Genomic DNA, 16,543 nt, shown 5'->3' on the forward strand with positions numbered 1-16,543 from the left:
GAAAAGCAATACCCTCTTTCAAATGCATGGATTTAGTTTTGTACTTAATGACCATATTCTGCAAAATAGATAAATTGCTAACAATATATTTAATTTAGCCTTGGTCATTTCTTGCTACTGTCATCGACTCTAATACCATATTTAAAATATAAGATTCAGCCGGGCATGGTGGCTCATGCCTATAATCCCAGCACCTTGAGAAGCCAAGGTGGGTGGATCACCTGAGGTCAAGAGTTCGAGACCAGCCTGACCAACATGGTGAAACTCCATGCCTACTAAAACTACAAAAATTAGCTGGGCATGGTGGTAGCCGCCTGTAATCCCAGCTACTTGGGAGGCTGAAACAGGAGAATGACTTGAAACAGGGAGGCAGATGGTTGCAGTGAGCCAAGATCGTGCCATTGCACTCCAGCCTGAGTGACAGAGTGAAACTCCATCTCAAAAAAGAAAAGAAATGAAATACATATATATATATGTATATATAATATATATACATATATTATATGTATATATGCCTCTGTGTGTGTGTGTATATATATGATTCAAGGAGTCCTGAAATAATTGTCTGACAACCCAACATTGAGTTGAGTTTCTCAGGGATGGATATAGATGAGGAAATTTTAATCAACTTCAAGTTACCATTTTAAAAAAATTTTATGAAGGAAGTTAATAGAGCCAAAATTATTTTCCTCAGTACTAATGCCTGCATTAGAAATTAATTTTTGTTGTATAGTGATGAAATGTATAATTAGGTTTAAACATAGTTCTACCAGTGTTTAGAGGATGAGTATGTGGTTTCAAAGACAAAAAGATAAAATGGCTTCTTAATCTGGGGAAATTATATGTAGGTACAGTTTATACATAGGAAGCACATTCTAAATAGTTTAACAAATCTGTGAATACATTTCTTAGTGTATCCTCCTTCAACTCCTCAAAGTGGATTAGATGTTGGCCCTTGTTTTAGAGGTCTACATTTGCAGTCTTACAGTTTCTAGCACACCACACTGTACTATCTTGATTGTCTCTATTTCATCTGACGATAAGCACTTTGAGGTCAGGGATTCATGTTTCTCTTGTAGCACAAAGAGTTGCCAAATGTTTATGGAATAAATGAGTCGATGAAAAACGAACACATTTGATAATGAGCCCCTGGAGATGAGATGTTAATTCTCACAGGGTACCTTGGTTAGAGTTCTTATAAGAAATGCCTTAAGTTATTAAAAAAAGTACGACTCAAATCAATTATATTTTTAATAACTTATTTTCTTTGTCAAGTGCACAACATGCCCCTCTGAGTGTTATGCTTTTTTTCAGTTTAAAGAGTGGATGGTATCGTTAAACTCAATTGTCTTAAGATGTTTGCTGAGTTTGTACATATGCAGAGGCATGCAATTTGCAGAAAATTAAGACATTCAGACATTTAAGGAAGGTCTATAGGCAACATACTATTTATCTGGTATTGTATTAAGAAGAGGGGGTAGGGACATCTACATGGATACAACCTTACCCAAAGAGACATTAGGTAACATTCACATAAACTCACAGTTATTTTATGCACATGTAAAGATTTGTATTGATTTAAAGAGAAGAGAGCTTTACTTCCTGTGTTGGAAACAGAGATAGTTGTCTCTTACAGTTTTACTGAAACATTACAAAACATCCAAGAAACTCTTTCAACATACATTATAGATTCCTGATATATAAAGGCTTTGTTTGGGAATATTTTATTCCTGAAAAGCAGCCAAAATGGTGACTTGTGTGACAGTGACTCTCAAAAATTAATTGTGGAATCAATGAATGAATGAGGAATCAGCATTTCTGATGAAGGCTTCAAATCCACATTCTAATCGTTGGAAAAACCAAGTTAAAGTGTCCATAATCATCCTTTGGTATACATAAGTAAATCTTTTTTTCCTTGTTAATGTTAATGACAACTTTTCATTGAACACCAACAAGAGAAACCAGAAACTTTATGTGCATTATTTCTAACCTTCAGAATAAAGATTAGGAATTATATTTCACATGCATAGATAAGGAAACTGAGGCTTTAGCAGGTTAAATAATGTGTTTACATTGATACTCTGATAAGTGGTAGAACCTGGATTTGAAATCAGGCTGTTCTGTGCGAAATCTTTAACTTACTATTTTACATCACACTACTAAAATGTGTTAGAATATTGTTCAGTGAAAATTTAAGTCATGACCCCTTGTTGTATAGATTTGAATTTCATAATCTTCTAGTTTAATGAAAGCACTGCTCTTTGAGTTTCGTTCAGTAAGGAATACAAAATTATGTTACTGCCATAGAAGGATGGGTGCACTTAACATAACTGTTTGTGTTTACCTTTCCAATAACCTCAAACCTGAAACATAAATTCTAGACTATGTCAATTTGTCTTTGGAGGAGATCATCATAAAAAAATGCATCAATTTGCAAAAAAAAGTATCACTTTGAATTTGTAAACAACTTAAAATATGACCTTTTTGTTTGCTACCATGGCTATTGCATTCTGAGTATGATATTCACTTTTATAACAATAAACCCTGGCAGGCCATGCATTTCTTTCTGATTCCAATTCAGTCAGACTTACTTCATCCAATTGGGTTGTACAGTTAAATTCATTGCAGTCTGCAGAGGTAGGAGAATCCTAAATTTTAAAGCTATGCAAACCAAAAGCTTTTTATGGATAATTTAAGTTTTACATTCTGCACAGAAAAGCAGAAAGATGTGTTCTGAAATATAATGCAATTTTTTTCATTACTAGGGACAGATCAAAGATCTCTAACTCTAAGAGGTGGCTATTTTAAGCTCCTGCTATCAATTTCCTATTCACACACAGCAACTGGTGGCAACTAAAAATAATCCGCTTTACTACCAGCTAAGAATCTGGTCATATGTGGCTGATGGACAATGTGCACGAAGAAGATTTAGGATCCCTCTATCCGTGGCTTCTCTCCAGCCCACTCATCAGCTTAGTTTGCTGCCATTTGAAAGCTATTGAAAAGCCATTAACAGGCAGGACCGGGAGAGCCGCACTGCAGCACACCTCCGTGCAGCAGCAGAATGTGGCTGCATGTGAACACCAATTAGAGCTGACTATTCTCGGGATTGTGGTACTCGGGGCTGTGTCAATCAAGGGTGCTACAATAGCACGTGCAGCAGCGGTGCCTCAAGACCCACCGGGGAGAGGCTTATCTTAACTCCAGCTGCCGAATGAGAATGAGTTTGAAGCTTTTTGCAGGATCATGGAACAGAGCCTCCATGCAATAGTGCATCCTGAGGTAAACTGTTACCTGAGTAAGGGCTTTAAGTAATGCATTTCCTGGGAACGACAGTTGTGACAGAAGAGAATGCTGGAACCCGTAGCAAGATTCCTGTCTGAAATGGAAAGATGTCTCACTATCATTTTATCAAGTGCTGTAAGTAAGCTTGATATTCTGCTCATGTGTTTATTTGTCTTGTTGAAGTATTATTTTGTGCAGATGCCAAAATTAAGGCAGGTCTCCTGGTATACCACATTCCCATAAGTGACATAGACTGTTGACTCAGAAGAATATTTTATAGGCTGGATGTATTTCCTTTTAATTTCAGATTGGGAAATAATTCCAGTGTGATCCAAATGCTAATAGCACAGAGATCTTTAAAACTTTAGCTTTAAAAAAAATGATTCATAAACACAGCAACCAAAAAAAAAAAAAAAAACCCAGGAACACATGGAAAGAAATTATAAAAGCATATTTTTGCTCATTGGCACATGTTAATAAAGTACATAAAAACTAAGTTTATTCATATATGGCTGAGGTCATTTAGCTAGTATTTTAGTCTCAAGTTTTACTGCTTAAGCCTCTATTCAATGCTTTTTGTAGGCGTGATCTTTAGGGTTATCCTTGACTGTAAACTTTTGTCCTTGTATCATTCACCTTGCGGTGCTTAGGGACTCCGGGGACTCTATACCAAATGCTCTCCACTGATGTTCATATGGTGAAATCTAGTTTATCACCAGCTTCTCTGATGGGCTTATCAAGGGTTTCTTTAGTGTCTGAAATTTTGGCAGAATTTTCTGAGCTAGAGAATACCTTCATCTAAACCAACTCTGGATGGCAATAATGAAGAGGAAGACATATTGATCCAAAAATGGCTTGCTGGATATACATTTTTGTCCCCTGCGGCACTTCTGAAAACTTCTGTACATATATATCATGATCTTAAAGTGACAGATGACATCTGCAGAAAATGGTTTTCTTTTAGGCTGAAGGTTTTGCTGCCAAAGGACATCACAATGTTAAACTGAAGTGGCATATTAAGGGAACACATGTGTTGAAGGAATCTTGAGCTTTGCACTAAAGGAGACTGAAAATGATGATTGAGAAGGTGAAAATATTTACCTTTCTCTTATTTTTGGTAGAGAATGTATACAGGAATTAAAACTATGATTAATGGAAATAAAAATGCCTTACTCTTAAGCATTGCCAAGAATGTCATGCTTTCATGTTGCAGAACAATTTTAATTCCCAAAAGCATTCACTGGTCATCTCGTACGTTTGTAGATTAGCTCTTTAACTAATAAGAATTAGAGGCATGCAGCATATTTAAGAATTTTGAGAATAGTCTTCTGTTTTAATCTGTTACATCTTGGGGTTATTTTCTTGGAGAAATAGACAGAGGGCAATACTCTGACTGGTTTTTGTATTGCCTCTCATGTTTTACTGCACTAGCAGAATGTCATTATTTTCCTTTCTGTGCCCCTGCAGAGGAAAAACTGCATCGTTCCTACAAGGAAACTGGGGGCTCATTAGGCACAGTGAGCACACCTGGTGGAGGGCAGCCATGGAGCACAGGCGGAAGCAGAAAGGGACAGTGACATGAACATGAGAGATACAGGGAGCAGCTGGTCACCAAACACAATATGAGGCTGCCCTTTCCTGCCTTATGTTCTGTTTTAGTTGAATTATTTGATTGTAGAATTTCAGAAAATTATAGGCATTTCAGAAAACTGATGATGTCAACGGGAGCCTGTGAGATATTTCTCTTAGCATGCTAGTATAAGAGATGAAATCTAATGAATTTAAACATTGCTGGTGCATTTCTGAAAGTAATTAGCAACTACCTACTAAAGATCTGAGTGCTTTCTAAGCTCTGAGTGTGACGGTCTATAAAATGGAAAGGAAGCATGAATATTCTGAAATGCTTACTTTACTAGAGAAACGGTGCGATGTGTTAAGGAGTTCAGAAATTTTCCTGCATTCTGTGCTGAACTAGGGAAGGGTGTTTTATGAAAAGAACACGTCTTGAGCTGTATCTTAGAAGGATGAAAAAAATATAGAAGAAGGCCAAGCATGATGGCTCACGCCTGTAATCCCAGTACTTTGGGAGGTCAAAGCGGGTGGATCACCTGAGGTCAGGAGTTTGAAACCAGCCTGGCCAACATAGTGAAATCCTGTCTCTACTAAAAATACAAAATTTTGCTGGGTGTGGTGGTGGGAGCCTGTAATCCCAGCTACTCGGGAGGTTGAGGTAGGAGAATTGCTTGAACCCGGGAGGTGGAGGTTACAGTGAGCCAAGATCGTGCCATTGCACTCCAGCCTGGGCGACAAGAGCAAAACTCCACCTGCACCCCCCTCCCCAAAAAAAGTGCCTTATGGTATCCTAAGGATTTATTGATAAGGGTCATAATTCATGGTTTAATGGTTGTTCCTGATGCATAAGATTTTCCCAAATTGTTGTCTCCCATATTGGGCTGATCTGCTGGCGAGATTCCTTGGCCTTTGTCACACTCTATTCCTTCTTCGCCTGTCCTGCATTTCTACCACATATCTGTCTTTCATTCTGAGCCGGATTTATCACCATAGCATGTTCACTTCCAAACCAGGCAGCAATGCAGGAACTGGATGAATTCCAGGGCAGGAGCAGGATCTTCTGAAATGTGCAACATTAGCATCCCATGTGCTCCTAGCGAATCAGAAGCCTGCGGGTGTGATGCTGGGTGACCGATAACTAATGCTCGCAAGGAACTTCTGGTCACCTGGGAAAATACTCATCATCTAAGGTGAAAAAGATTATACACTTCAAGGTGGAAACTTAATCTAACAGTTGTTATCTCCAGTTTATAATATTACCTGTAACTTTGTAAAAATAAAAATTACTCTATTTTAGAGAAGGGTTAAAAACTAGAGTGTACAAATTTACTGTGGAAGCAGGATGTAGCAGGAAAGTGTCGGAACGCCACAGCAAAATGTGCAGGTGTTTCATGTATCTTGGTAGCTGAGAAGTAGCTTTAGACAGATCTGCGGTGAGAGCCAGTCTCAGAGCCCTGTGCCTGCTGAGAGGTAACACGTGAACGTGACCAGGCCGCAGAAGAGGAGCAAACAGGAATGAGAAATGGAACTCGAGGGAGTAATGGGCTCACAGAACTTTAAGGCCATGTGAGACTTGAAACTATTTTTGTTTTACTCTTAATGAACTGAAGCGGAGGCTTGAGATTTACCTGTGGAGTTCCCTTCATGTGCCTCTGGGGGTGAAGCATTGAAATAACTACACTTGGCCTATTTCTCTCCTGGTTCAGCTCTTCTCTAAGCATACGGGTTTGGGGCAGCATTGTTTGCAGCAGGAGCAAGGTTAAAGTTAGTTAAAATGAATATTCTCCAGAGCTGCTAATTCATTTACAATAACTAAGAATGAATTGTACCAGAAAACCTGTTACTTTATATGTTGTATTAGTCAGGGCTCTCTTGAGGGTCAGAACTAGTAAGATAGATGCATATATAAAAGGGAGTTTATTAAGGAGAATTAACTCATACAATCACAAGGTGAGGTCCCACAATAGGCTGTCTGCAGGCTGAGGACCAAGGAAGCCAGTCGGAGTCCCAAAATATCAAAAGTAGGAAAGCTGACAGTGTAGCCTTTAGTCTGTGGTCAAAGGTCCAAGAGTCCAAAAGCGGAAGAACTTGGAGTCCAGTGGTCAAAGGCAGGAAGCATCCAGCAAGACAGAAACATGTAGGCTGGAAGACTCAGCCAGCCTGGTTCTTCCATGTTCCTCTGCCTGCTTTTATCCCAGCTGCACTGGCAGCTGTTTAGATGGTGCCCACCCAGATTGAAGGTGGATCTGCCTCTCCCAGTCCACTGACTCAAATGTTCATCTCCTTTGACATCACCCTCACAGACACACCCAGGAACAATACTTTGCATCCTTCAGTCCAACCAAGTTAACACTCAGTATTAATGATCACACATATTAAACATGTTTTATGATACCAAGGTTAAAACCCAGTTTTTTCCTCAAGGCACTCATGCTCATGAACACCACCTCCAGTAAAACGCTTTCCTCACTTTTCTAGCTATCGTGCACACTGTTCGCTCGTTCGAGAACTTTCACTGCAGTGGTTCTGCAATTCACTGATGCTCCCTCCGTCTCCTCACTCTCCCATATCCTGCTGTCTGCCTGGTCTAGCCCCCGTGGTCCATTGCTGAAGCCACTTCACTCCTTGCCCTCACCTCCCTCTGTTCCACTCAAGTGATGAATACCTACCCGAGGTGGAACCCCCCTTTCCAGCATGTCTGTCCTTGCCCCAGAGCCGCTGGATGACGCTTGACGGAGGACATCAGAGCAAAAGCAGACTGATTTCATTTAACAGCATGACCAAATGTCTCTCCCAGGTAGGCGACACTCTCCTGTACCCTCGTCATGTTTCTATGGTAGGCACGACTGCTCATGCCTGGAGACCCCTTCTTCTAACTCTAATCTCCCAGGCTGAGGAGTTACAAACCTACCCTCCCACCATTAAGTCTGCAAGGTGTCTGCGCATGAATTCCTCTTTGCCCACTTCTCATCCGCAGTCCTGAATTTCCTCCTGTGTGTCCAAGGCCAGTGTGCTTGGGATTCTCCTTCTGCCTCCTCCAAGCTTGCATTCCCCTTCAGCTGTCCCCTTTCTCTCCTGCATCAACTTCCATCAGAGTGAATATGTGGCCAATGCATTCATCTTCCAATAAGCAAACGTCCCCCCTTGTTCTCTCTTTGCTCTGGCCACCACCTCATTTCCTTGTTTGCAGGTCATACCTTGAAACGATTGCCCATGCACGTGGCCTCCGACCTTCATCTCTTTGTCTCCTCTTCCATGACTGCATCCCGCTGCTTTCCTTCACCAATCAACGGAATCCACTTTACTTAAACCACCTTTGTGTGGCAAAATCCAGTGGACACTAGACCTGCCTCATGTTTGTTAATTTCTGGTGTGATTACCACCTCTTCTTTTGCAGCTCTTGGGGGTTTTCTCTTAATTCACTGGCAGCTTTCCTCCACCCCAGTTGCTGGCTTTCTCTTCTTCTTCGGCATGGCCTTAACACTTTCTTTTGACAACCTCATCCATTCTCATGGCTTTAAGCATCATATGTATTTTCTCACACATGAACCTTTAACCCAGATGTCCCCTTAGGCAGCCCTCCCTTCTGTCCCTTAATAACATGGACATCTTTTCTGGCAAATTATATATCTAGGTATTGTTTCTTGATAGCTAAGTGTGGTAATAGCCTATAGCATTTATTAAACCATGTATTTATTAAACTGTTCTTTTTTGACAGACATTAAGACATTCTGTTTAAGTATATTGGCTTATAGGAATATTGATTCACAAGAGCGATAACACTGAATCAAGTGGTAAGTGTAGTTTAAGGTTTTGTAGAAACTGCTAGATTTCTTTCCAGTGTGGAGTAGCACTTCAGATTACCACAACCAGCAAGCAAAGAACGTGCATCCCTGCGCCTCAGCCAACCCGGAAACATGGCATCCTCACAAAACGCTGTCAACTCCATCGTCGAAATATGGTTTCCTGTGAGGCTCTCCATTTTATGTAATAAATAGTTAAGGGTGTTCCCCCACTTTACCTAGTCCAATTTCTTCATATCTGTTTTCATTATTTACGTTGGGTTTTTAATCCTTTTACTTATCAATTTCATGTAAACTTTTTTGTGAGGAAATATTAATGTTTCTCTTGATATGAATGTGGTGAAGATGGTTTTCCTATTTTTTTCTTTTTTTCTTTTTCTTTTTTTTTTTTTTTTTTTTTTTTGAGGGGGTCTCACTCTGTCACCCAGGCTGGAGTGCAGTGGTGCCATCTTGGCTCACGGCAATCTCCACCTCCCTGGTTCAAGTGATTCTCCTGCCTCAGCCTTCCAAGTAGCTGGGACTACTGGCATGTACCACCACACCCAGCTAATTTTTTATTTTTAGTAGAGATGGGTTTTCACCATGTTGGTCAGGCTGGTCTCGACCTCAGGTAATCCGCCCGCCTCGACCTCCCAAACTAGTGGGATTACAGGCGTGAGCCACCGTGCCCAGCCAGTTTTCCTATTTTTGACTTTTGCCTTTGTTTTGGGTGTTTGATGGCATCTAATTTTTTACTAATTGTATAGAAAAATATGTCTCTGTTTTGTGGATTTTGGTTTCATGTATTGCTTTGCATAGCCTATTTATTCTAAAGCTAAATTAGTTTTCTATGTCTTAATCTAAACTTTTATTTTTATATTTTAAATTTTAATTCATGTGGAATTAAGGTCTATGTGTGATTTAAGATAAGAGTTACTTCTTTCCCCCCTTTCATTTCTGCATGCACAATACCTACTGAATTGAAATTTGCTTTTATTGCATTCTAAATTTCTAAGTATATTTGCATCCATTTCTGGTTTATGTTTTGTTACACTGATCCATCGATTTAGTTTAAGATTATACTGTGTTCATTATCTTTGCTTTTGATAACTTTTGAGATATGATAAGATAAATCTCTCCTGATTAGTGTTCATGACATTCTTAGATATTCTCAAATATTTACTTTTCTGTCCAATATTAAAATATTAAAATAATTTCAACTAGTCTTAAATGAAAAATATTTCCCAAGGTTTTTTTTTTTGTTTTTTTTTTTTGTTTTTTTTCTGTGCATGCGTGTGTGTGTGTGTGTGTGTGTGTGTGTGTCTTGCTCTGTCGCCAGGCTGGAATTCAGTGGCACAGTCTCAGCTCACTGCAACCTCCACCTCCCAGCTTCAAGCAATTCTCCTGCCTCAGCCTCCCGAGTAGCTGGGACTACAGGGGCATACCACCACATCCGGTGAATTTTTGTATTTTTAGTAAAGACGGGGTTTCACCCTGTTCGCCAGGAGGGTCTCGATCTCTTTACCCCTTGATCTGCCTGCCTCGGCCTCCCAAAGTGCTGGGATCACAGGCATGAGTCACTGCGCCCAGCCCCAAGTTTTTTTTTTGTTGTTGTTGTTTTACAAATGCACCCAGCGTTTCAAATTTAAAAATGTATTATAATAAGATCTAGAGATTTATAGGACCTATATTCTCCTCAATAAATTAGTTTCAAAACATAGCGTGATGACTCCAAACTGAGACTGATCTTTGTGACACTGTATCTCTAATTATAGGAATCTTATATTACTTTTACCCACACTATTTTATAAATACTGTTCAAATAAATGATGTCCTCATACTAGTGTTAAGTCTAGGATGTATAAACATAATGCAATTAAGAGAAAGATAGAAATCATTAAATATGCTGCTAAGGGAAATCTTGAACCTCAGATATCCATATCTGTGTCCATATCCAGATCTATTCTATGCCTCCATCTCTATGTATGTATGCATATATACACACGTATGATATATAAAATGATAAACTTATAATATATGTCTCTTGTTCAGCCTTTATACATTTGACTTTTATACAGACTTTCAAGAACATCATGGGCTGCTTTTGCACCGATGACCTGATGATATATCTTTGTGTTTTGCTCCGTGTTGAAGTTGCATTATTTAAGGCTTGCCATTGTATCTGGAGGGTTTCACACTAATGTCCTTACTCGGCATCTGTTGTTCTACTTGGATACCCTTCCTTTTAGGTGGTTTGGTGAATGGAGAGGATTCCTTATGCTTTCAACAGTTGGCCCAGATGCAGTATCACATTAAAGACATAAACATGCCACAGTAACTTAACTGAGCTGGATAGATTAAGTCGGTTTTAGTTTCCTTTTATTTTATTCATTTATTCAGTCTTTAATTCATGTATTTATTTATTCATGACTTCAAGAAATATTATTTAACTCCTGGTCCTTTTCAAGGACTAGTCTAACGGCTAAAGATACAAAGATGGCCAGGCAGAGTGGCTCACACTTGTAATCTCAGCTCTTTGGGAGGCCGAGGCGGGCCCATCACTTGAGGCCAGGAGTTTGAAACCAGCCTGACCAACATGGCAAAATCCCATCTCTACCAAATATACAAAAATTAGCTGGGGGTTGTGGCATATGCCTGTAATCCTAGCCACTTGGGAAGCTGAGGCAGGAGCATCGCTTGAACCCAGGAGGTGAAGGTGGCAGTGAGCTGAGATCACATCATTGCACTCCAGCCTGGGTGACACAGTAAGACTCTGTCTCAAAAATAAATATATTAATTAATTAATTAAAAATAAAGATACAAAGATGAACAAGCAAGCTAACATTCCTACTCTCTTGAAATCACCATACCAGTATGTAAGACAGAGTAGGTAAGTAAAGAGATGTTGATAACAACTTTTGGTGGCATCAACTAACATAAGAAAAATAAAGGTGTTTAATGAACTAATGAGTGACCTGGAAGCAGAGTAGATGTGAGGGGTAATTTTAAATAGACTGTTAAGAGAAAATCACTCTCAAGAAGTGGTCTCTAAGTTACTGAATGGAGTGAGTGAGTCAGCAACGTGAAGACCTGTGGGAAAAGTGTGCCACACAGAGGGAACAGCAAGTGCGAAGACCCTGAGGCGGGAATGAGCACGTTCCACATTGTTAAACTAGAGAATCTAGGCTGTCAAAAGTTACGGTTTTTGTTTCATTTTTTGTTAATTCTTCCCAAACTAATAGGTCAATACTACTTTTGATTTTAGAGTTACTTACTTAAGCTAATATCCCAGGTCTCTACGTCCCTTTACTTCCAAACTTTTTAAAAAATTCATTGCTTCATGCTCCTCAAATACCTTTCCATTCAAACATGGCATTTTATCTCCCACACTGTTACTCTACTGAAACATCAGACTGTCTTTTTGGTTCCCATTTATCTCAAATTATTTGCACATTTTCACTCAGTGACCATCTCTAACTTCTTAACCTCTCGCTCTTGCTTTTCTAAAAATAATTGTCCTTGTAACACTGACTCATTCCTGCCCCTCTCACTTTCCCCACCTACGCCCATGTTTTGAGTTTTTCAATCATTCACTCATGCCAGACATTTTGCCACGCACTCAGTTTATATGTATAAATAGCATTTTTTTCTACAAGAAATTCACCATCTAGAGGAAAAATTGAAAATGAATAATGAATTTTCAATTTCCACCTGTAAGTCAGTATTATGAGACAAGACAGGGAAAGACACCCAGTTGTGCCATGAGGAAGGTGTGTGTAAAGCCAGGGCAAGCTCCTCAGAGTGGGCAGAAGGCGTTTCAGGATGAAGAGGGATTTATTGAAGATCAATGGATAAGGAAGCCAGGGAGGGAAGAAGGCCTGCACAGAGCACCGTATTGTGACCGCATGGTGCATTCAAAGCAAAGAGAAGGAGAAAGAAGAACAATGTGCAGTAGTTGGACAAATCTGATGTGTTTTTGTGTTACTCATTATGCCAGGGGGGGAGTTCCTTAAATGATTTTCAAGAGTGAGGGTTGTGATCAGCTTTGCATTTTAGATCTGTCATTCTGATGGTACTGTAGAGTATGGATTAAAGGAGAGACTGAAAATGGTAGAAGCCTTGAAATAGCCCAGGTGACAGCTTAAATCAGGAGGGTGGAGATGCGGATAGGGAGGCATGGTCTGACTAGAGAGGTATTTATAAGGTGGAATGAACAGAATTTATTATCTTGATTGGTGAAAAATTCTGTGTGTTGCTTTGCTCTTTTAAAAACATACACATCCTATGTAGGGTAATTATTTCATCTCTACCATCTTTGTGGCTGGGTTCCAGGAAAATCTATCAGACTGTGTCCTTCATTGGGATCTCCTGATTTGCACTATTCAAACCCAAGCAGACCCCTGTATCCTGTCAGCACTTCAAACCTGCACTGTCCAGACAGAATCTATGCTCTTCCTTCCTAAACCTGAATGTCTCGACCCTGAATGACATAGGAGCCATACGTCAGGTTTAGAATTTTGTAAGGAGTTTTTCTGAAAGCAACTGTCATCCACTAAGATGGAATTCTTAGGAATTCCTAAAAGTGGAAAGTAAAGATTTGTGTTAGAAAGATCGACTGTAGAGAACAAATGGGAGGGAGCAGTGGTGCAATCTGGGAGGCCAGGTGGGTGGCTCTTAGGATGACCCACATGGGTGAAGAATTTGTGTTGGTGATTGACCTGAGCATGGAGAAAACTGGATGAATTTGAAAAATACTTCAGTTCCAGGACCTTGAGGCCTTGGGACAATTTAGGCATTGTGGAGTATACAATACGTGGAATATTCAAGGCACTTAGGTTTGCATGTGAACAGCTATGTGTACGGTGTTACTAAGCTTCAGATGGGAAGGACAGGCTCAGACATGCCGAGTCCCACGATATCCAAGAGGAGCTGTCCAGTGTGTAGCCATAGACACACACCTGCAGCTCAGGTGAGAGATGTCTATTTGAAATAGGCATGGGAGTTGTTAGCTTACTGGCTTCATTTAAGCCACGGGAGGAGAGGAAATAGGTGACAAGGAAACAGATGGCTCAGGTCAGAAATTTTAGAAGGGCAGATAAAGGATGAGTGGTTCGCAAAGGAGTTAAGATGTCTTCAATCAACAGCTCAGGTAACACTGCTTCAAGAGGCAGGGTCTGCTAAGCAGCCTGGCCTAAAGTGAGAAGATCACAGTGGGGCTGGAGCAGCATCCTCTGGAGTAACCGATGAGGAGGCCATTAGTGATATGGACACAGAGCAAGGCCAGGAGAGAGGAGCATGGAGTTCTACCTGCAATGACTTGAGCTGCAATTGGAAGGGAATGAAGAGTACAGAACACATAGAAGCTTTGGCTACTAAAAGGAAAAATACACACAGGGCAGTTGGTGGAGGAGGTTGTGCCGCTCCAAAATGCTTTATTTTTTTGAGAGAGGAAACACATGAGCAGTTTTAAATTTACTGTATCAAAAGTGGGTCACACGTGTTGATATGTGCATTTTCTTCCTCATCTTCAGAAAGTGAAACCCATCTATCGTTTCACACTCAGCCTCTGTCTGTGGTCCACAGCCCTCCAGAATTTGTTCTATATTTACAGAGAGTGAACAGAAAATCATCAAAGACCACGTGTTGAGTCTGGGTTTTGTTTTTAAAACTTTTGGCATCCTACAATGATTTGAGAAACTGGAGTAACCGGTAACAACCACCTTAAGAACAACAAGACAGGTTTGGTTGAGGTTTGACATAAAGGAAACTTTGTTTTTCACTAATTTTCATAAATTAATGCTAGAATAGAACACACAACATCATGGTTTAAGAGTGGTTGTTCTGTCAAAATAAACCTTCTTGGCAGTACTATGAAAACCTGTTCCAAACCACGTTCAATGATGCTTTGCTTTCTGAGGAGAAAGCTCCATATTGTGGAGTCCATTTAAGTAATTCTTAAACTGGAGTTTTAAATTCACTTGTGCATTCAGAAAATGCTCAAGAGGTCACTGTTGAAATTTCAGTCAATATGTCATCTTCACATATAGTCGTGGTTGCAAAAGTTTATTGGATGCTGCTCAATACTTTAAAACAAGATAAGCATGCAAACGGAAATTTGAGGCAACCTTGTGTGAATCAATGGTGCATTCTAACTACTCTACCGTCTTGGCTAGTTCACCTTAACACAGTCTTTTGCTAATAGAAAGGAGTCGAGAGAAGGATAACTAAAGGCAAACAGCTTCAGGGTCTTCTGAATGAGGAAAGATGAAAGAGACTTGAGTTATTGATTATCTAGAAATGAGAAGTGACAGGAAAGACAGGCACAAATTAACTAATGGTTTTGTGGAAATCAATTGGCCATTCTCCTTCGTTCAAGTTGTTAGTAGAAAAAGAGGAAGAGAGTCATTGAAGTGGGCTAGCAACAAATATGAGATTAATGAAAGACATTCCTCCTGCTGCCCGTAACTATATTAAAGTCATTGCTGTGAAGTATTATTGGGGAAAAATGCCATTCAAAACTTAAATTGTTTCTACATGTCTAGTTCATCATTCTCCACTCTGAACAACTTTACCTATTAGGTTTATCTTTGGAGGACCGAGTTGAGTTTGAACCCCTTCCACACAGCACTCATGAGCTGAATTTATGCAGGGTGACACTTTGCTTCACCTTCTCCATTCTCAGGGAATCCTAAACAAGTTTTAATTTCCCTTTCGTCTCACAGTGATACATAAAGCACATCACCTGTGATGTACCCACAAAATCAGTTGAAATGAAATTCAGTAAATCATGGCCTGGCATACTTGGCCAGTGTGAGCTGTGATAACAAAGGCAGCCATGCAGGTTGGGCAGGGAGGCAGCACATCCCTCCACAATCATTTGGGGAGACTCCACGGCCACTTAAGGGACCACAGGGACAATCCTTGGGTCTCTTGGCTACTTTCCAATTTTTATCATCACTTTACTCTTCTAGGGCTTGGTACTTGATTTCCTTATTTGAAAAATGAGGCCGATGATACCATCCCAATTCATTTCCTAGATAGCTGTGAAAGTCAATCCATTTCTTAATAACTTCTCCCTCACTTTATTCTTTCCTTTATCCGTTATACAGTCACCCAACTATGCAGTCAGCTCTAACTGAGCCACTGCAGGATACAGTGCAGGCACAGGCACTGCCCGTGGCATGAGACTGTGGATGTGAAAGGACGTATTTTTTGCCTGAACCCCAGTCTGCAATCTACTGACAACATGTGAAAGCTCTTGCAAATGTGTGATGTACCATGCAGATTGAGAGACTGGGGCAGGAATGGAGTTACTATGCTATTCCCCACTATAACCAGACACCTTGGTAACTTTGGGTATTTTCTGTTTATTTATTTTTGGAGACGATGTCTTGCTCTGTCACCCAGACTGAAGGGGAGTGGCGTGACCTTGGTTCAAGAGATTCTCATGCCTCAGCCTCTCAAGTAGCTGAGATTACAGGCATGTGCTATCATGCCCAGCTAATTTTTGTATTTTTAGTAGAGACAGGGTTTCACCATGTTGGGCAGGCTGGTCTCAAACTCATGACCTCAGGTGATCTGCCTGCCTGGGCCTCCCAAAGTGCTGTGATTACAGGTGTGAGCCACCATGCTTGGCCTTTGGGTGTTTCTTTTATCTGACTCCTCTGATTTATAGCAAGTGACAGAGGCTGGCATCTGTTTACAAGACTTCTTTTCCATCATTTGAAAAATAATTAGTTTTATTTACTAATCATACCCCCCAAATTTTCTCTTTTTAAAAATGTTCATTATGACAGCACATAACTGAATCCCCTCAGTATTTTGTAGATTTATTTCAATGCTTTGCCTTTTAACTTTCTGCAAGTCTGGTTCCAAATGTAACTATATTCCATTATTGTTTTGGT

General features: G+C 40.1%; 1 protein-coding gene across 10 annotated transcripts in view; it reads left to right on the forward strand.

Moving 5' to 3' along the window:
- The window catches only part of MYO16 (myosin XVI), a 698,554-nt gene that overhangs the window by 124,934 nt on the left and 557,077 nt on the right, over positions 1-16,543 (forward strand). For 3 of the 10 annotated variants that reach the window (XM_005586226.4, XM_045377421.2, XM_005586227.4), the window contains exon 1: positions 2,984-3,420. The exons of 6 other annotated variants lie outside the window; for them this stretch is intronic. In XM_005586226.4, coding sequence (XP_005586283.3) covers positions 3,393-3,420 — 28 coding nt within the window. In that variant the 5' untranslated portion in view covers positions 2,984-3,392. Of the gene's footprint in view, positions 1-2,983; positions 3,421-16,543 lie in introns of those variants that run through there. One more of the 10 variants, XM_074021385.1, reaches the window with a different exon arrangement.

This window comes from Macaca fascicularis, chromosome 17 (genome assembly GCF_037993035.2).
Source record: "Macaca fascicularis isolate 582-1 chromosome 17, T2T-MFA8v1.1".
In the NCBI taxonomy this organism is placed as follows: Eukaryota; Metazoa; Chordata; class Mammalia; order Primates; family Cercopithecidae; genus Macaca; species Macaca fascicularis.